The sequence below is a fragment of the Manis javanica genome, chromosome 12, assembly GCF_040802235.1.
Source record: "Manis javanica isolate MJ-LG chromosome 12, MJ_LKY, whole genome shotgun sequence".
NCBI lineage: Eukaryota > Metazoa > Chordata > Mammalia > Pholidota > Manidae > Manis > Manis javanica.
In genome coordinates, this window is record NC_133167.1 from 58,005,821 (window position 1) to 58,026,051 (window position 20,231).

General features: G+C 50.6%; 2 protein-coding genes across 2 annotated transcripts; both read right to left on the minus strand.

The window, feature by feature from the left end:
• Positions 1-3,219: 3,219 nt before the first annotated feature.
• Positions 3,220-4,604, minus strand: HOXD12 (homeobox D12). The gene is made up of 2 exons (XM_017675311.3): positions 4,031-4,604; positions 3,220-3,884 (listed from the first exon to the last, which is right to left on the minus strand). The coding sequence occupies exons 1-2, from the start codon at positions 4,602-4,604 to the stop codon at positions 3,646-3,648; spliced, it is 813 nt and encodes a 270-aa protein (XP_017530800.1). The 3' UTR covers positions 3,220-3,645.
• A 4,028-nt stretch (positions 4,605-8,632) lies between these two features.
• On the minus strand, positions 8,633-11,801 carry HOXD13 (homeobox D13). The gene is made up of 2 exons (XM_017675305.3): positions 10,802-11,801; positions 8,633-10,061 (listed from the first exon to the last, which is right to left on the minus strand). The coding sequence occupies exons 1-2, from the start codon at positions 11,562-11,564 to the stop codon at positions 9,811-9,813; spliced, it is 1,014 nt and encodes a 337-aa protein (XP_017530794.2). The 5' UTR covers positions 11,565-11,801; the 3' UTR covers positions 8,633-9,810.
• Between the last annotated feature and the right edge of the window lie 8,430 nt (positions 11,802-20,231).

Consider the following 20,231-nt stretch of genomic DNA (forward strand, 5'->3'; position numbering starts at 1 on the left):
AACTTTGTCAGGGCGACCCTGGTATCTGTAGAACGTGAACAGACACCGTCTGGCAGCTCTCGTAAAAGCTGACTGGGGAAGGGATTCTGAGTCATTTCATTTATTGCCACTACAGTTCTGCAAGAAAGGTTTTCCTCCCTGCCAAACTTTAATTATTTATGCTCTTTTAGGAAACGAAAGAAGAGGAGAAATGCGGGGAAAACCCCCAGAGCCAGTATCTTCCCGGTAGTGCCTTTGGAATGGGCTCCCTAAGTCAAATGACTGGAGAACAAAAATGTGGGGAGATCACCTTTGTCCAAGGACGGTCGGACAGGCGCCGTGCTGCCCCCCTCCCCCACTAAGAGGGGTGGTGGATGCAGCTGGGGGAGGCGGGGTGAAGGGGCACCCCCTCCTCCGGAAGACATGAATATTTACAACGGTTCTGGATTTCTCCTTCACCCGTCGGCCTCCCGGAAGCCTCCCCAGCCCACCTCCCTTGAGGAGAGCCCCCAGGCCTTAAAAAGAGTTCCCCGGTTGGCCTTCTGAACTCGCAGCGATTGAATGCTGGAGGAAATCTTTTTTCTTGTTTAAAAATCTTTTCTTGGTCAAGAGGCCTGCCTGGACTGCAACATTTCAGATGATGCATTCTTTGTGTGAGGGAATGTTGAGCACTCAGATTTCAGCATCATTTCTCTACGGCGTTTGTTTCTTTCGAATTTCGTCGTGGTTCCAAATCCCTGCCAGGACCTCGTCTAGGAAAGGAGAGAGGACACCACCACCTTTGTATTTGTTCGGGTCAGTAAAAGGGATAGATTTGAAAAACATTGCTGGAGCCCCAACCGACATAATATTTTACACTTAGAATAATTTCAATATCTTTGGGGAGTGGTCTCCATGAATACCCCCAGCCACCTCACATCCCAGGCTAATGGGAAGGAACAGGATGATTTAATGGTACATATTGGAAAGAAATGGCCTTCATGTGTTGTCTTAGGGCCTGGGTCTAAGTCCAGTTTCCTGGTTCTTTACCCAGTCCTACGGACCCGAGGTCTGAGCATGGCCTCTGCCTTTGTTTGGTGGTTTTGAGGGAGAGACCCAGCTCTGGGTATCGTTGCCTCCCTGAGCTCCACCAGGTGGGGAAACATTTCTAATGATAGGGTCTTGCCAACCTCTTGCCTCCTTTTTCCCCATTACATATATATATTTTTTAAGGAGTTGTTTAAAATATATTTTAAAAAGAACACATTGAATTCACTTCAGGAAAAGGGAATTGGAACTACTGAATACTCAACATTAGTGTTTTAGTGGTTTTGCTAATTGTCCCACTTGCTAAAAACTAGCAATTCTATACTTACCATGTCCGAGCTAGCTGGGAGCTGGGGTCTGCAAGACGGTAGTGAATATTAAGCAGCGCCTATCTTTCACAGCCTGAGACAGAGGGTCCCAAGGCCTAGGGGGTACGAAAGCCACATTTCCCAAAAGAGCCTGCTAGGCTCCAGGCAGAGGCACCAGTCTGGAGGATGTCTACAGGGCATAGCCTGTTGGAGAGAAGTCTTACCCAAAAATAGCAGGAAGAGATGTTCTGTATTAAAATGTGAGAAACCTCATATCTTGGCTGCCCCTGATAAAGGCAAAGTTTGAAAATTTAGGCAAAATGCAGAAGCCACAGCTTGCAACAAGCTGAGGATTTGCTTAGTGTGTGAGACACACTTAAATCTATCCATGGTTTCCCCGTCCCTTGAATGTTTCATACACTTTTTGTTCACAAGCTTTTATACACCATTTCCTGACTGACTTGGAAGCCATTTTCTCATTTAATGAACAGTCAACACCTTCAGTGAATCCACAACTAGTAAAGAAAAATGAATGTGGTGGCCTAAAAAACATAGGAGGGAGTCTGAAACATTTTTGAAAAATCATCAGTCCCTTTATAGCTTGGCTAGGACCTCAATATTTATTTCCACTCAAAACATTTCAATGGGTCTGATATACATGAGCTATTGTTTTTGACAAAATCAAAACAAAACAAAACATGCATGACAACTATTAGCAGACAAAATGCAGTTAGTCTAAACATCAACTGAGGTCAGTTGGGCTGAGGCTCAGAGCCCCTGTGAGGTGCACACTCCATATCTAGGGAATAGGCCCCCACTGGCAATAATTCATTGGACTTTGGGAAGGAGTCTTCAACTCTTTGGCTGACTGTTGTGCAACTTGCTACAAGTTGGAAGGGGGCACTACTTCTCAGAAGGAGAGAGAAAAGAGGCAGAGATGATAGAAGGAGCCTGGGGCAGACCCTTGGGTTCACTGAGGTTAAGGCAGGATACCCCAGCACACCCAGAGCAACCCCATCTGGCATTCAGGAACCCCAGCTCCACAAAACAAGCCTGGCAGGTCCTAGGACATCACAGTCTCCACTGAGGTAGGCCAAACATGGCCTCAGAAAGGGCCCACAGGCTGAGGCGCTGACAGAGGAGTCCCTGGGGGAGTTGGAGTGGGGGATGAGGGTGAGGAGAGGGTAACTTCTGCTCCTCTCTACTTGGCCAAGAGTAGGGCCCAGTGGCCAAGAAGCCTCATTCCTCACCCCGTTGTCTAGGAGAGGAGATTTCACCTCTCCTTGTGTTGACCCATTACAGTTATTCAAGAGAGACTTGTCAACACCTTTATCCACCTCAACAGGAAAGCATATTTACAGCTGAATGCAGGACTCACCTCTCTTTGTTCACTCCTTCTCCTCCCCTGGACATTTTTCCCTCCTAGTGCAACCCAACCTCAAAGCAGACTAGCAGCTCTCCTCACCAGAGATGAGTCTGGTTGCAGAGTGCAGGGCTCTGGCTGAGGCTTGTGTGAGATGAAGAGGTAGGGGAATTTTGCAAGTCCTGCCTCAGATCTCAGTTTGCTGGATGGCCCCAGTCTCCCTCCTCCCATCAACTGGAAGGAAGTATCCAGTCCATTCTGCCCAGCTGCAAGGACAAGCCGAGCCCAAACTCCAGGGTGTCTCTGAATTTGTTGTCTCTCTCTCTCCTCGCCTCCCCTTTCTTCCTGAAGTCTGAAGTTCTAGGGCAGCTTTGGTCCTCCCAAGCCAGCTGGAGTAGACAGGAGGGGGAAGGAGCCCTTTCCTTTCTCCAGAGCTAAGATTCTGGCTTTGCAACAGGGAGATCTGGCTGCAAAGAGACAGAATCGTGCCCTCAGCCCTTTCCACTCTGCCCTGGAGGGCTTCCTAAATTCAGTCCCAGTCTGAGCTCTAGCTAGATGCCCGCTAAATACAGAAAGGGCTGGGAAGGGGAGAAGGGGGGAAGAGGAGAATGGGAGAAGGAGACTAACCAAGTGGAAGCAGAAATTCAAGTACAGGGAGCTGGGGTGAGCCCCAGGTGTAAGTGTCCCAGGCAACAGCTAGGACAGGTGAACCCAGGCCCCTACTCGGGAAGCCTCAAGGCCAAGGTTTCGCTGCATTTTTTGCTTGCTCCTCGGAGAGAGCGTGGAGATCCAACTGTCCAAGTCTTTAAATTTCTTGCTGGCTTCTGGGGCTGCAGACTGAGCAGGAGAGTATTTGGAAACAGCCGTGAAGGGAACAGAAGGAAAGCCCCACGTTCCAGCTCTTCCCCCATGCCAGGACTCCGCGCAAAAAGGCAAGTCCGTCCAGGCAGTGTGGCCACGCCAGAGGTGTTAATAGAGCGCCAGCGCCTGCTCACGCAGCACCACGCGCTTCTTCTTCATACGCCGATTCTGAAACCATATTTTGACCTGCTGGTCGCTGAGGTTCAGCCTGTTGGACAATTCCTTGCGTTTCTGCCGGTTGATGAATTCGTTGAGGAGGAATTCATTCTCCAGCTCCGCAATCTGCTGTTTAGTGTAGGGTTTCCGCTTCTTGCGGGTTCTCCCCGGGGCCGCCCCCCACTGCAGGCCTGCAACACAGCCCCATCCCTAGTCAGCACAGCCCACTCCCTGTTGTCTGCCCACCCCCCGACGGCTCCCTCCCCTACACATTTTACCCTGCGTCCCACCTCCCATCCCGGCCCAAACTGGCCCGGGGAGCATGGCAACTGTTTACCGTCGGGCAGCGAAGGTCGCAGGCAAGAGGTGACGCCTGCCGCCTGCACTGTCACGTTCAAGTTGAGGGAGCCCTTGACGTCGTCCTTGAAGCCAGCGGCACAGGGGGTCCCCTCCAGCAGGGCCGCAGAGCCCCGCGCAGCACGGCCCAGGCCAGCATAGTCGTACTTGGCAGCTTTAAGAGCAGCGGCAGCGGGGGCCAGGCTACGCTCGTGGGAGAACGGCGGCCGCGAACGACCACGCTCCTCTGACCCAGAGGCCGCGTAGGACGTATAAAACTTGGCCTGCTCTTCGGGTCCGTCCTTGGCGCCCAGGGACTGCAGGCCAAGAGGCCCGGAGCCGGCCAGGTAGGGCTGCGAGAAGCTGCCGAAGGCAGTGGCACCGGCAGGCTGCGCTGGGGCGCAGGAGGCAGGCGTGGTGGCCCAGGGCAGCGCGCCTCGCTGGTATGAGATGGGGGGAAGCGCGGCCAATTGGCCGCCATTCGGCCTCAGGTTGGAGAAATAGTAGGAGTCGGTCGACTGCAGATTCAGAAGCGAGCCCACGTAGCCCGCTCTGTAGAGAGTGCGCTCACACATCTCCAACAAAGGGCTTCGGCTGCGCTCGCAGCAGCAGTGTTTAGTTACAACCGGGAATAAGAGGACAGGCTCAGACGATTGGACGAAACTTTGCCTGCAGGTTCTTCAAAGCCGGTCATTTCAGCACCGCCTACATCCCCAGGCCGGTATTCCCCCACCCCTTTAGAGTATTATGATAACACCCGCAATATTCGATGGTGGAGGACGAGGCCGTCAGCCTGAGCCAGTGTGTTGACGGAAGGTGAAGCCTTTTTGAGTTTCAGGACCCTACTTCAGGAGCTGGGGGCATCCAGCATGGGGTGCTTTTGCCCAAGTGTCCCTTGGGACTCTCCTTGGCTTGATTGGCTTCGCCCTGGCCCTTTGGCTGGCTATCTGGGTCAGGCTTGCTTCTACCAGCTTTAAGTAGCAGCTAAGGCCTCTACGGTGCTGCGCACCTCTGGGCGTGTCCAGAAAAACGGGCTCCTTCCCTAGGCCTGAGCAATGGTACTCCCATTCCATCCCTCCCCAGTGCGTTACTCCGGAGAGAACTCTGCAGGGGTAATCTGGCAGCGAAGACCCACAGGTTGCCTGAACAGTCCCTCAGGCACAGTCACAGCGGTTTGCCGCCCAGGAGAAAGGATCACAAACTCTGTCCAAGTTTCGTGCCCAGGAAGATGGCTTCACACCATTCCTGGTGTGATTCTCTATAGCCAAGCCCTCTGCTCCTAGGGAAGTTACCACCCAGGTCCACGGAGAATATTTGCCTGGAGACCAAGCAGCTCCACTGTCCAATGTGGCCAAAGGCTCAATCCTTTTATCATCAGGAGTCACCAAGCTGTTTATCTACTAGGAGGCTGGTAGAGCAGGCTGAGTGACCCTGACATGGTGTGGAAGGACAGAGTAGCCAGAGTCACCTGGTCAAGAACAGCCCGGCACACTGAAGCAGCAGACTAGCAGCGTTGGAAGCAGCAGGCTAGCAGCGTTCCTCTGCTCTGCGTTTCCATGGCCGCTGGAGGGTTCGCAGGCCTTGGGAAAGGGAGGCCGACGGGACAGCGCTCCTTCGCACTGAGCAATAGGGCAGCCCTCGCCGCAGGCCCTAGGTCTAGTCTGGCCAAAGAGCTAAGAATCCTCTCCTGCCTTGGTTCAAAGTCACCCAGAGACCCGGTGAATGGCGTCCTCCTCAGCTTGCAGCCCGCCTCGCGGTCGGCGAGCCAAGCTGGAATTGGTTAGACCGCCAGTTCCAGCTCGGAGACCACACAGGCGCCGCCGGAGGGCAAGGCTGACCACCGCGCTGCGACTTTATTGTGTGTTACGGCGACCAATTGGGCGGCTCAGGGGAACGCAGTCAGCCTCTTCCTCCCGGGTTGGGTGGGGGTGGGCAAGTCCGGGGCTCTTCAGGGCTCTGTTAGAGCTCCCTTATTAGCTCAGGAGTAGACGCACTCCACTCGCATCCTTTCATGGAAAGTGTATGCCCAAGCTGCATCCTCATCTCCTAGAGACTTAGGGGACCCAGAGTCTCATTTTGGGAAACTCGTCCTGATTTCGAGGAGCTACAACCTCCCTGGGCCTAAAGCACCAGCTCCAGGGATTTCTGCAGCTTTCTCTCCCCACTTCTCAGTATACAGCGATTCTCCAGTATTTCCAAGTCCAGAAGTGACTTCTCCGGATCCTTAGGTAGCCGCACACCTGCGGATTGCCCGTTGGGACCAAAGAAATAAAGGAACTAAGTGAGATACAGGAAAGACTAGAACTAGACTCCCATTTCTCCTTGGCTCTGAATAGTGCCCAGCCGCCCCACCTCATCTCCTGGGTTCATAATTTTCTAGGGCCAGCAAAGTTATGTGCACGGACCTGGGAGCTGGGAGCTGGGGACAGGAGGGCTGGGGACAGGGTGGGAGGAGGAGATGGGGGGTAGGGAGGGGAGAGAGGGAGGAGGAGGGAGGAAGGGGGAGGAGAGAGGGAGGGGAAGGGGGAGAGAGAGGGAGTAGGAGAGAGGGAGGGGAAGGGTGAGAGAGAGGGAGGGGAAGGGGTAGAGAGAGGGACGAGGAGGGTGAAGGCGGGAGGGGGAGGAGAGGGAGGGGACGCAGGAAGAGGGAGGGGAAGGGGGGAGAGGGAGGGGAAAAGAGAGGGCGGGGGTAGAGAGGGCGGCAAGTGGGGGAGGGGCAAGAGACTTGGCTGGTGAGTTGGAGGATTTCGCCGAGAGCCAAAGGCGAGCTCTGCCAATGCCGCCAACCGCCCAGGAGATGGCGAGCGAGCTCCACGCCTGGCGAGGCGCCTCCGCACGGTCAAGATCAACAGTGAAGGGCGGCGCAGCAGGACCGGGGTCGCCAAGCCCGTGCGGTCACGGCCCGCTGCCAGGCTCTGCTGGGTATCTCGGAAAGCGGGAGATCGTAGTAGCAGGGCTGGTAGAGACCGCAGAGCCAGAGGGACACAGCATGCTGCCAAATACGGGGAAGCATCGTGGCGGCCCCTTTGTCTGGTGGTGCGTCCTGGTGCCAAAGCCTCCTTTGCTTCTTGAATCACGCGCAGACGCTAGGGCCTTGATTCTCCACCAGTCGCGCTCGAAACCTGCCAGGTTTGGGGGCGCTCTCCCTGCGGCCTCTTAATCTCCACCGGGAAGAACAGCCTCTCCCCAGAGCTCCTTCGCCTCGCGGCTCTCTGCGGGGGGGCCCCCCTTCCAGCGCTTCGGCCACCTACCCACTCCTCTCCTACCTCAATTCGGAATATAAAAGGAATGCATATAAATAAAGTATTCATCTGTTATTGATTTAGCCGTCAATTCAAATTCCACCGGAAAACGTTTGAGCGCAGTTTCAATCTTCAACAAACCTCTCATTTCTCTTAGGCGGAGGGAAACTGACCCGCCAACCACAGATGAAAGGAGACCTCGGCGGCAATCCCCCTGATCCACGACAGGAAACCTCAGAGAAGGACCTGGGAATGGTGTACGGCACTGGAGTCGGGAATTTACAAAAAAGAAGGGGTAAAACGACCAAGGAGGAGAAGAGACCACAGGCCCGCTTCAGATGAAAACACATCATGTGAAAAAAAGAGAATGTTAGTGACTATTTATGAAGGGGAAAGGTCGGGGATTGCTGGGACCTTATTTCAGGGGTTATTTCTTCTCCAGAGATGGAATCAATCGTGGTCACTTTTCTTTTTCTTCTCTGTTTCTGTCCCTCGAATTAAAACGAAGGTGGCCTCCCGCAGACGGTTGCAAGATACAAAAGAAATCAAGCCTGGAGAGAGAAAACGAAAGTAGCTTTGGACCTTGAGTTTCTGCGCCTTCTCTGGCCGATCCGTAAGGGAGGCCTCCCGCCAGAAGAGTTTCCATATTGTATGAGGTTTTAAATCTCTGACTCACATACCAAAAAGTTAGCATTGACTAAACGGACTGCTCTCCAGAGCCAACGACGACAAGGCACCCAGGTCCTCAGCGGCCGTTTCCCTGGTTGACAAAAAAGCCTCAAAAAGAAAGTTCATAGTGCCTAAAAATTGCGTCTAGAGGTTTATGGTGTATAATTATGGTTTCAATCTTCAACTGCTATGTGCAGGCTGCGGAAAAGTAGATAAGGGATAAGCCCGAAATGACTCTTCTTTTGAACTGACAAACATGGATATGTATAATTTCAAGACCTTCCTAGAGTAGATATTTACAGCAGCCCTTTTAGGAAGAAAACCCTCAAGTGAGCACATTTTCTTGTACCTGAGAACATACACCCATGTTGATTCAAAAACTATTTGAATAAACTGATACTGAAAGAAGTAAAATTTTATTGGAGAAGTTTTTGAGCTGGTTGGGTAAAAAATACCATTTTGGACACCACAAATTATATCCTCATTTAAAGACATCCACTGCTTATGTTAAAGCCATGGGGGAAAGGGCAGGAAAATGGAGAGACCAGACTGGTGTTGAGTTTCCTTCATCTTCATAGAACATCATAGTGTTCATAAGATTTTATAAAATCATAAGATTTTATAATAAATAAAAAGTTTTTAGAGGCAACACAAACTTGAAAAAAGAAAACAAATGTATAAAGACACAGAAGAAACCAGACAGTTCTGTTTATTTGCATCTCCCTGGGAGTAAAAAGTGATTTTTAAATGCCTGAAGCACTGCCCAACTATCCCAGCTCACAGACATTGCATCTACAAAAATAATCTCAGTTGTATAAATATGCAGCACTTTAAAAGTAGTTATTTATCATCACTTTCAGAAATACTATTTTTTCTTCTTGGATCTTAGAGCTCCACGTTTTCGCATTTGTTAGATACTTTGAAGTTCCATGAGAGTTTCAATACATATGGACAGACAGTCAAGTTCTACATTGGGGTCTGGATAAGAGTTCCCACCCATGGCCACATTGATTCAGCCTCTTCAGGGGACTGAGATTACTCTCAATTTTAGTCCCACAGATCCATTGCTTAGGAGAAGGGGTACATTTATACCACCCACGGGTCACTCTGACAACCACAGTCATTTAGATATCTGCATCTAGAGCTGGGGAAATGAAGGCAATCATTATTTTCAACTTAAAGATTATAAAACACAAATTGACAAGGTGTATTAAACAAATAAAACAGCAAGTGAAAGACCCCAAGTCGGAAAGATTGTCTTCATTCCAATATGGATACAAACCCTATTTAATAAGGAAACTGCTTTTAAAGCTATCACAGTACCTCCAGTTGCCTGTTTTTAGGCTTTCCCAGTGACCCTAAAGTACTGCCTGCCCAGAGCTGTTTCCACTTTCCTCAGGGCGACTGCTGAGAACTAATGATTAAATCACCCAATCACAGGATGTGAATGACTGTAAATCGTTCTGCCCTAATGGATTATGAAGATAATCAGTGCTGGGGACAGGCATATATAAAATTATTTTTAAAAAAATAAAACCCTAAAATCAGAATGGCAATTCTGAAACTCATTTGGGGGGATTATTAAAAAATGTTTCAAGTCCTTTATACTGGCCTGAAGGGAGAAACAGAACATTAAAAACATCATTAAAAAAAAACCTAGACAAAACAAAATCAATAATAAACAAGAGAAAAGCAGAACTACAAAGTCAGGTTGGGCAGCAGAAAGTATTAGAGACATTAGAGGGAGAAAGAAAAACAATTCACAAAATTTGCCTTCACTGGCGGGGGGCTGGGGAGGAATTAAATACATATTCAAGTCTTTTTGAGACAACAGAAATCATTTAAAGTCTCAGGGTCAATCTGGCCCACATCAGGACACAGTATCTTTGAGCTTGGAGACGATTTTCTTATCTTTCACCCTTCGATTCTGAAACCAAATGGTCACTTGTCTCTCGGATAGGTTTGTGGCAGCCGAGATCCGCCGCCGCTTGTCCTTGTTAATGAACTTGTTAATGGCATACTCATTCTCCAGTTCTTTGAGCTGCAGTTTGGTGTAGGGCACTCTCTTCTTCCTCCCCCGACGGTAGACACACATGTCTGGCTGATTTAGAGCCACATCCCCTGGTATAAAAAAATAGCACGGGAAAAATTAGAACTATTTATCTGGAGCACCGGTCTGGGGCTCCGTGTGTTTCGTTTGGAGGGGGTTTGGGGAATAGGTAAAACGAAGGTGCTTACGCTGTATACTTACACAGACATATTATTCACACATTATTAAAGAAAGATTATTCACACTTCAAAGCATAGGTCAGTTTTGATGGATCATGATGGTTTCTTAAACCGACATCTTAACAAGCCTTTGATTTTATGGCATTGTTATTGGGGACGCTCATAAGGACAAAGTTTCTGCAAATGCCGATTGCGCATATTCAAATACACATAGATTTTTAATCCAGGTTGGTTGTTCAAGATCTCATTTCTTGTTCTGTGTTTGGAGCTTTTCAACTCCTGGAAGCTTTAGTGGTCATTCTGGAGCCACCATGTACTTAAACGTTGGGGCCCAACTCTGTGACACCTCTGGGAGAAGGAGCCAAGGCCTGAGCAGAGTGCACAAAAAGACCCTCGACTTTAGGAGGAAATCAGGCCTGTGCCTGCAAACAAGTAGGGAAGTGTGAGAAAGGTAGTTTAAATCAAAGGAGGAATTTACAGACTTCATGCAAATGGGAGGAACTATTCTTTTGGGGGCAACCCTGTTCGGGCAAGCAGGACAGGCACCAATCTCAGGTAGGCACATACACTCCTAGTCCTTTCTTTTTTTCTCTCTCTCCCTCCCTTCCTCCTGTCCTCAGCTTTTTCCCTACCTGGGAAAGATGATTTCCAAAAGTGTGAGCCCTGTGGCTGGTCCTTGGTGCAGTACACCTGGCTGTTCCACCCGTTGGCCAGCGTCCAGGACTGGTAGCCCTCCATGGAGATGTATGCCTCGTGCCGAGGCTCCCCGGAGCCGAAGGTAGACACCATGTCGATATAGCCAGGCACGTGCTGGTAGGGGCTCGTGTAGCCCTGGTAAAAGGACACCTCCTTGGCTCTCGTGGGCACCTCGTTGGTCGGTACGCTGCTGCTTGCCAGGCCCGTTACGTCCATGTACTTCTCCACCGGGAAGCCTCCCAGCGAGGCGTGCGGCGACGACTTGAGAGCATTTTGCTGTAAGCCCACGCTGTGTGACATGCGGCAGCTATAGTAGCCGTTGCCGAAGTGGTAGCCATAGCCCAGAGCTGGGGCTCCCGGGGGCGCTGCAGCGGCCGCCCCGGGCGTCGGGCACTCTTTGGCGGAGGGAGCCTCTGGGCGCGTTGCGACCACAGCAGAAGATGACGACGACGAGGCGGAGCCCGCGCGCTCAGAGGTCCCCGGGTAAGCGAAGCCCGAGGCCGCCGCCGCTGCCGCCGCTGCCGCCGCAGCCGCCGCACGCCCGGAGGGTGTCCCGGCGAACACTGGCGCCGAGAGGAAGCCGCGACACTGGCCCGGAGCCGCCGCCGCCACAGAGGAGGAAGAGGAGGCGGGGGCCGCCCCAGCGGCCCCGCTGTCTGCCCGCAGGCCGTCCATGTCCCAGCTCCCGGCGCGGCTCATGGCCCGGCCTGGCCCGGCCCCGGCCCCGGCCCCGGCCCCGCGCAGGACACCATGGCGCGGCGAGCCTCCTCTCGCCTCTCCTTTCTCTCCCGTTCTCCCGCTCCCGCCCTCTTCCTCTTGCCCTCTCTCCCTCTGCGAGCCTCCCGCCTCCAGCCGGCCCGCCCTCCAACAGGTTAGCTCATCGTGGGACGTTTATAAAAACGAAGTTCAGGTTGGGAGGGGGCTTGGGCCGGTCGGGGGGCCGCCTTCCTCACGCAGGGCTCCCGCTCGGGGCCGTGCCATTGGCTGCGCGGGGCCACGTGGGGGTGGGGGCGCGGGAGAGCTTGGCTCTGGGTCCCGGCCTGGCTGGACCCACCCACCCCGGCCCCTACCCCTCCCGAGCCCCCTGGCGCAGCCCACCGCCCCGGCCCATCCTCCCCCGAATCCAGGCGTTTGCGCCGCAGCCAACCCCCACGAGCTGATTGCGCGACCGCCCATCCTAGGCCCTGTCTGCGACTGAGGCGGGCGCCGAGGCCTGCGCCTTGTCTCGGCTACGGCTGTTTTTGCACCTCTTCTCGGCTCCCCAAGCTGCACAACCAAATGAAGGCGAAGGACAGAGTTGGTCAGAATATGAAAACATCGATTTTTGATCCTGTTGCTTAATCCCTCAGCCCCCAAACCTGAGGGAGCTAATTTTGCGCATTGCTATAGGGTAAAGGTATTTCATGCCTGTTTCCCAGGGGATCCTCTGAACTAAGACCAGTTGGAGTTAGATCCTCCCTGTACACACCGTCCGCCCGGAATATGCCCACAAAACGCCCCTGGGGCTGGGTCAGAGACTTACAACTAAGTCAAGCAGACGAAAAGACCTGGCCTCAGTGCTGCGAAACTGATGATCTGTCCCAGCGAAAAAGTTCCGGATTCTTGGTCTACGTTATTCATTTCTGCGACTCAGGCCCTCGAGCCGGTGCCTCCCAAGCTGGGCTCCCTACCCCTGGCACATCCTCCCGCGGTATGCAGAAAGACCCTGTAGAAGGCGCCTGGAGAAGGCCACTCTGCTGCCCGCGGAGAAACTGTGCGTCGCCTGCAGCGAACGGCTTCTTGTATTTTGCAGCCGTCACCTACCACCGCCCGTTGCTCACACCAATTAATTGAAAACTTCATTTTCCCAGGGACCTTTGTTTCGCTTTCTTTTCCAAGCTGCCAACTGTGGAGAACTGAGTAGGGCAAACTAAAAGGGCATTTTTTCCAAGCAAGGTTGGGTCTTGTGATAGGAGAAACTCAGAGTAACTGGGTCTGACTTCGAGGGTGTAGAGTGGGCACTGGGCAGCCCCTTTAGGGTGTCAGAGATTACAGTCCTGACCCCGCTTCATCCCTTCTTGCCAGTCCTCAGCCACAGAGCCCCAGCCCACCATCCTTCATTTTAGCTTAATGGAGAGCCAGTGTGAGTCCCGAGGTACATTTAAAGCTCCACCTTCGGAGTAACAATAGATTTGAAGAGCAGAGGGTGCTAGGGAGGGTGCAGAAGACCTCAGAGTGAGCCCATTTGATTCTGTATCATCTGCTCCCCAGGTCAGCCCATGAAAATCTCTGAGCCTGTGATTATTGGAGCCAATTTGTCACCTAGTCCCATTGTTCATGGATGGAGACAGGACCTTGATAGGGCAAGTAAAAAGCTAGGAAGGCCCTCCTGGGCCTTGCCTGGCATTGCAGGGTGGGCTCCTGGTGTTAGGAGTGTTGACACGCAAAACACCGTAACCATAAAAGGCTCAAATAAAGGGGAAAGTTATGAGAGGGGCGCTGGAAAGAAAAAGCAGGAGAATTTGTTTGACCTTTGTGAAGTCTTAGGTGTGTTTCTGATCAAATTCAAGACTGGAGGGATCTAAGCCTTTGCAGAAAATCATAGGGAATGTAAGTTTCCTGGTGAGAGCAGTTTTGACTATTTGAGAGAAGGCAAAAGTTAGCAACGGAAGCTGGATTGACATTTAAAAAATGCCAGCCCAAACCAACTGACAGAGTTGCTGACTTTCCAGCACCAAAGCAGTCATGGGCTGCTACCCTGAAATGCTCTTATTCTTCTAGTGTCTCCCTTTCTTTTTCTCAGAGAGGGAAAACAAGGAGATACTCTTACATTTTTTTTCTGTGGCCTCAAAAAATCAAATTTGTTGAAATAGTTCTGAGACGTAACTGTCACCAACAAATTTTCAGTTCTCTTAAAACTAAATGTCCCTGTGATTTTATGCCCAGGGACCTCTGTGCCATTTTCTAGCTGATAAATACATCTTAATAACTGATTATATGCTAAAAAATGAAGAAAATGAAATTAAGATATGAAGGAAGAATTTGTCAAGTTTTGCTGTTATCAGACAGCCTTTCATTTTTGGCTTCATTTTCCATGCAGCAAATTAAGTTTGTGGAACTGGGAACAAAGTCTGAATTAATGCTCTGATTGAAACTACTTCTCAGTGGTGGTCATACCTCCAGTTGCCTTCCAGTGGGACTCTCATAGGACTCGGGGCTTCTCTGCCTATTCTAACAGGTGTCCAGAGACCTGGGAGGTTTTGAACATTAAGGAGCATTGCCTTTTGCTATCCTTCTGCTGAACCTGCTTTCAGTACAGCCTTTCAGGTCCTGGCTCTGGGAGAGAGAATTCCCCTCCGGAAAGAGGCTCTGACTGGACCCTGTGATGGCCCCTAAACCCAGTGCCCCAGGACAGCTGCTGCTGTTGGATCACAGAGTTGTAGTAGAGCACCAGGCAGAGTCAGGGCTGCTGTGTTTACAAACTAATAGGACACATAGTTTAAAGCCTGGGATGATAGGTAATGGGGGAATTTTGAGGCTGAATTTTCATTTAAATATTTTATTTAGCTTGTATACCCTGTGTCCAAGTTGATTTCAGGTGTAAACTTAATGGGAATAATTTTCTTTAACTGGCCAGAGACACAGACTAAACCCTGTATATGTATGTGGGTATATTACGTTAGGACTTTAACAACAGAGAGTCTTAAAGGAAAATCTTTTGCAACCAGAAATGTCTCCAAACACCGATGTGTTATTCACTGAAACCTGTTTTGTTTTGCCACCATTCCTGATTTTGGTTATACTCAAGATGGTCCTTCATTGCCCAAAGTCCCAGTTTATCAGAGAGAGACAGATCAGCTCTGCCCTCCTGTCCCATCTCTCGTTCCACTCCCTCCTTTCCCTCCACAAGCACCTTTTGGGAAATCGATGCTTTGAAGTCACATACCCTCTTTTCTTCCTTATAGATGATCTTTCAAGTAATGTTCCTGTCCTGGGTTCGGCAATGGGTAAATGCAGGCTGTGATTTAGACTTACGAAGAACATAAGTTCCTCTGCTTGCTAAGACACCAATGATCTCAATTCATTAGGGCCAGGACAACAATCACCGGGTCCTATCAGAGTGGGTTCCTGGAGACTCATTTGGAAGTGTTTTCCTTGATGGCCACACCAGGATATGCAGGACACCCTCCTAATTAACCTAGACAAAAATTCAGTGTCGAAATAAAGCTTTAATTCTGAAGTAAAGTCTTAAATCCAGTGGAACTGGCTGGAGAAACCTGTGTCCTGACAATTTTGGAGCTGGTTTCCCTTGGCAGTGAGCAGCCAATATTTTGCTGGAAATATCAAAAGGATTAACAACAAACCTGGGGTAAAGAGAGGGGTCTCTAGCAAAAGCCAGACAGTGGAATCCCAAGTTTAGGCACTTTCTCTGCCTGAGATGTATTTCATTTATTTAACAACACAATTAGGCTTCATTAAATGTAAATTGTTTGCAAAAACTACAAAAAGCCACTCCAAACCCGAAGCATTATTTGTTAAAACAAGATCTGCCTCCCACAGAGCAGCAGTTCCTTGTTTGGGATGGAGAGAATGCCTCCAGTCCTGATGTGAATTAAACACAGTGAGTCTTCTTTCTCAGAGAAGCCCTAATCTCACTCACAGGGGCACCAGAGGGTGTGCCCAGAGCTGGAGGACAAGAATAATTTGTTGAATTTTCCCCAGAACAAAAACGGGGACTGCAAACAATTTTCCTCTGTTTTCTCTGTCATCTCAAGGTGCAGAGTTGTCCTGGGAGTACACCTCTCTAGCACTGTCATTGTTAACTGAAGCCCTCTCTCTGTTGGCCCTTCCAGATGAGAGAAAATAAATGTCCCTCTTTCTCTTTCCATTCTGCACAGGCTGCTGTCCCTTTGGGAAATCTACCGATCACTGGCAGGGGGAAGGGATGAAGGTTAGAGGAATGCCTAACCAGGAAGCGAAAGGGGTGGGAGTGAGGGCTGAAGGGAGGGAGATGGAGGGCCAATTGGTCAGGCTTAGCTTCCAGGCTGGGTGGTGCGCAGTTCCTCAGGCCTGGCGCTAGATGTCCCTGCAAGTTTTCCTGTCGCATTTGAGGGTGCACGAGCTTCAGGCAGCTCTGGGTAGCCCCAAGAGTCTAGGGAGAAAATATCCTCCACCCCCACCCATGGTTGTCCCTGGTGGGGCACCAGATTGTAGGGGAAAAGAGGAGGAGGACTAGAAACAACCAGAGAGTCCTGGAAGAGACAAGAGAGTGGGAGCACCGGCCTGCCAGGGGTGGCAGCAAAAAGTTGTCAATACAGAGTCTGGCCTAGAATCGTCAAACCCGTGTCTTCTCTTAAAAACTGAAATCTTCAAGCCAGGGAATCATTCTTAGCTTAAAGAAAATGTACCTGGGCTTAAAGCCCAGGCTCTTGCCATCCTGCTGTCCCACCACACCCAGTGCCCCCGGTCCTCGAGTGAGCTTACATCCTGATGCTTACTTGCAGATTTTGGCCTGATTGGCCAGGAGCCTGCTGCGCGTAAGACTGGAGCCAGGTCGGGCAGACATGGGGCTCCCACGCAGCTCCAGCTTTACAGGCACCCTACCCCCTACCCCAACCCTCCAGCAACCTGGACAGATTTTTATTACCTTCAGTAGAAAGCCAAAAGTGTTTACCACTTCACCCCAGAGGACGGGCCATGGCTCAAGAAACAAACATTTAGTCTAGAGGCCTAACATAAAAATTTAAGACTCTTACATGTAATTGCTCCTTTTGAGCAAAAATCACTTTTCAGTCCAATTGGAGAAAGTGCTCCCTGTACCCGCACCCCCAATGCATCTTAAAAATTCCTGCCAAACCATGCTGGCATGGGTTGGGTTCTTGTCTTATTTTATGGAGTGGGTCCTGTACCTTGGTAGTAGATAGGAGGCCTTAATGGCTGGGAGGCTTCATCTAAAAATTCGGGTCATGAGACAGGCCTATTCCCAGCCTCAGCTTTGACAATCTGGTAAAGTTGCAAGGTTTGGGCATTTGATTAATGAACACAACAGCTGTGTTATTCTTCTCACTATTCTCTGTATAAGCTCAAAGCTTTGTGCTGGGCCTCAGTTTAAAAAGACATATGCAAAATAAGAAATTAACCAAAAATGCATCTGAAGCTTTTAAACACCTTGTAACTCATATTGTCATAGATAACCAATTTAAATCACCAGGAAGTCTTCCAAACTCTACATATGGAAGGTTTCTCATTTCTAAAAAAGGGGCAATAATAGCATTGATCTCTGGAGTTGCTGCAAGCTTTAGACAAGGTAATTTATGTAAAAAGAACTTGTAATTTCAGAATGAAAGTACACACACATACATACACACACACACACAAGTTGGTCAATATTACTACTATTAGTAGGTGTGGAATCTAAAATTTAAGAGACATTAAATGTAGTAATGGAATGTTCACTGTTTCCCATGAAAAGTTATCTGCTAAACGCAGCTTGGTGGAAAAATTATAGGTGTCTTTTACTGTGCGAAGTTTCCCGGAGGTGGTCTCCAATGTACTTTCCATAATAAATGTGTTATAATATTAGGGTTATTTAAAAGGTGCAAATAGTTTTTTAAAATACTAATGAATGAAGGTGCCTCCAAGAAATGTTGTTTCTCCTTTGCAACAGACTGAGGTCAGGTTTGGCGCAGGCTTTGGGACTTAGGTCCCAAAGGTAAAATGAAATGGGAGACCCGAGAGATGGGTGGAGGAACGGTCGCTGTCTGCACCCTAGGCCCCAGCGGGGCTTTTAAGTTAGAAAGCCTCTCACAGCCGCTGAAACCGCGAGGAAAACAGACGGGGGCGCCAAACGACAGCAATAAAGGCATCAGCGACTTCCGCTCAGGTTGCGCCTCCGCCCGATCTCACCCCCAGCCTGGGCTTGGCCCCCCACGGGCCCGAACCAAGACCACGGTGACCCACTCAATACCCTAAGCAAGTGGAACTAGGGGGGTGCCCTTTCCTGGTCCCTGGGACAGCGGCTTCCCTCTGCTGTACGCGGCCTGCAGTGGGTGGTGGAGCTGGGAGCTCAGACTACGGAGCAGGGAGGGAGAGGTGGGGGCATCAGCACCACTGAGCTCTGACCGCGTTAATGGCCGGGATCCTAGGGGCTGGAGTCGGGTGGCCTCTGGGAAAGGAGCAGAGGTGAACGCTGGGTCAAGAACTCCTCGGGCTCCGGACGCCCACTCCGCGTCCCCTCCTCAACCCCCTAGCCACCGCTGCCTATCCAGCTTTCTTTCCATTTCTCACCTTGGGGGAGAATTCCGTTTATTACCTTAAAGAGGTGGAATTAATTTTCTAAGCAAAGCTAGCATTGTTGAAACAAGTTGGCGCCGAGGGGAACAGGAGAGAAACTTTTGGCATTCACTATGTGCATAAATGTATATAAATATACTTCACACCTCGCCTCTCTTACATTCCTGACGCGCCCCCAACGGGTCCAAGGTTAAAAGGAAAGCGCCAACAGAAAGATGGGCAAATAGATTCTGGGTTTGCCCCTAACACACCCCATGTGCTGGGTGTGGCGGCGGGGAGGAAAAGGGGGGCTTTGGGTTGGGGTCTGGGTTGGAGCCGAGTTGAAAATGCAGGACCTGAGCCCAGCTTCCAGATTGCCAGGGTCTTTCGGCTGCTTTGGAAGCTCTCAGGCTGGATTCCGTGTCCAGTCTCTAGCCTCCCTTCTCACCACTTGTGGCCGCGGATCTCTCGCTCTGAGCTGCTGGCGGGCGGACCCGCACAGTGCACTGGGGGGCCGGGCGGGGTCGGGCGCAAGCGCGGGAGGAGACGTGCAACGGCCTTGAGTGAAGATTGATCTTCGTTAAAATGGTTGCCACCGGCGTCATTATGACCATCAAAGTTATCGCCAAGAGGTTCAGCCTCCAAGATCAGGCCACGAGGAGCAGCAGCAAGACTGGTCCACGACTCTCCGCACCCCGACTCAGCGCGGGGAATACTGGAGGCCACAAGGTAAGGGGCTGTGGCGGGTGAGGGCAGGAAGAAGAGCGGAGTGGGGAAGGGAGGGCAGCAGTATGGCAGGAGAAGGAGACTGTCTCTTATTTCCCCCCTTTGATCTCAAAATCCGGCAATTTTGCTACAAATAATTCGATTTGAGGAGGGAGGGGGAAAGCTGGTAACGTAAAAAGTGGATTTGGGGCGGCCCATGTGGCGCCATAAATCGCGACTGGGTTTTAAGTTAGCTGTCGAATTCCGCTATGAAATTGTCCAGCCGACTTCATTTCCCCAGGGAAAATGCGTAGGCAAGAAGCCTATCCATCAGCAGGATTATAAACGTAAAAATCCGGGACTTCAAGTTCAGAACTCACTCTGCAAACGGTGTTAAAAAAACGAGAGAGGACCTAATGATTTCCGTTTGGAGGCGCGGGCCCAGCGCACCACCCCAGCCACGTAGCCCTAAAGTGCTCTCAAAACTCTTAAGATCTCTTTCTGCCTCTGTCTCTGTCTCTGTCTCTGTCTCTCTCCCCCCACGTCTCTCTTCTGGAGTGGGAGGAGAGCCGCCAGGCTGAGGTGAAGTGGGGAGAGAGAGAACTCAGTTGTCCTATTTGTTAAATAAAACACATATTTGGTTCTGAAATTCGAAAGATAAGTAACCCAGACAGGAGCGCAAGGTCCTCTCCTTACGCAACTCTTCGTACATCCTTCCCCCCACTTTCCCCTCCCGCTTGTAAATGGTAAAAAAAAAAAAAAAAAGACCTTCCCGAAGATCTACTCCGGAAAATCAAAGCATTATCTATTATTTAACACGTATCTGTGTCCGAGAAAAAATGAATAAGGAGCTGCATGATTAGGACCTAAGGGGCAACCCAGCAAACTGAGAGCGTAATGATGCCCCTAAATGAAGGGGGAAATGTGCCGCGGCGCGCTCTATTAATCAGACTGTCAATTTCACCCCCGAGGCCAACCCCCCGGGCGAGCAGAACCGGCTCTGAGCCTGCAAAGGACCGGAGCCGTCCTCCTCACTTCTTGTCTCTTCTCGCCTCCTACCTGGATCTATTTGTCTGCTCCGAAGCCGCCTTCATTACCCACTGACAGGAGCGTGTATTTATTTGCTTATAAACCTGTTACAATAAATGATTATTCGAACAGCGTCATTCGTACCTTAATGACGAGCGAGAGCTACTTTTTGATGAATGACATTTCGGGCTCGGAGGGATGTATGGGTCATTTTGACCAGTCATTCCCTCGCTCTGGCATCCCACAGTTTTTCCGCCTCCCTCCAAAAGAGATAATAATATTTAGAGGCGCTCGCTGGGGCTGAATGTGAATTAGCCCTAGGAGCAGCCCATCATTAGGACGGGACAGCCAGGCCACTGTGACATTTTTTAGAAAGCTGAG

Coding starts and splice junctions, on each gene's coding strand:
- HOXD13 (XM_017675305.3), bottom strand. CDS start 11,564: ATGAGCCGCGCCGGGAGCTGGGACATGGACGGCCTGCGGGCAGACAGC. Junction 10,062..10,801: donor TTGGAAATCATCTTTCCCAG/GTAGGGAAAAAG, acceptor TTTTTATACCAG/GGGATGTGGCTCTAAATCAG.
- HOXD12 (XM_017675311.3), bottom strand. CDS start 4,604: ATGTGTGAGCGCACTCTCTACAGAGCGGGCTACGTGGGCTCGCTTCTG. Junction 3,885..4,030: donor GCGACCTTCGCTGCCCGACG/GTAAACAGTTGC, acceptor GCTGTGTTGCAG/GCCTGCAGTGGGGGGCGGCC.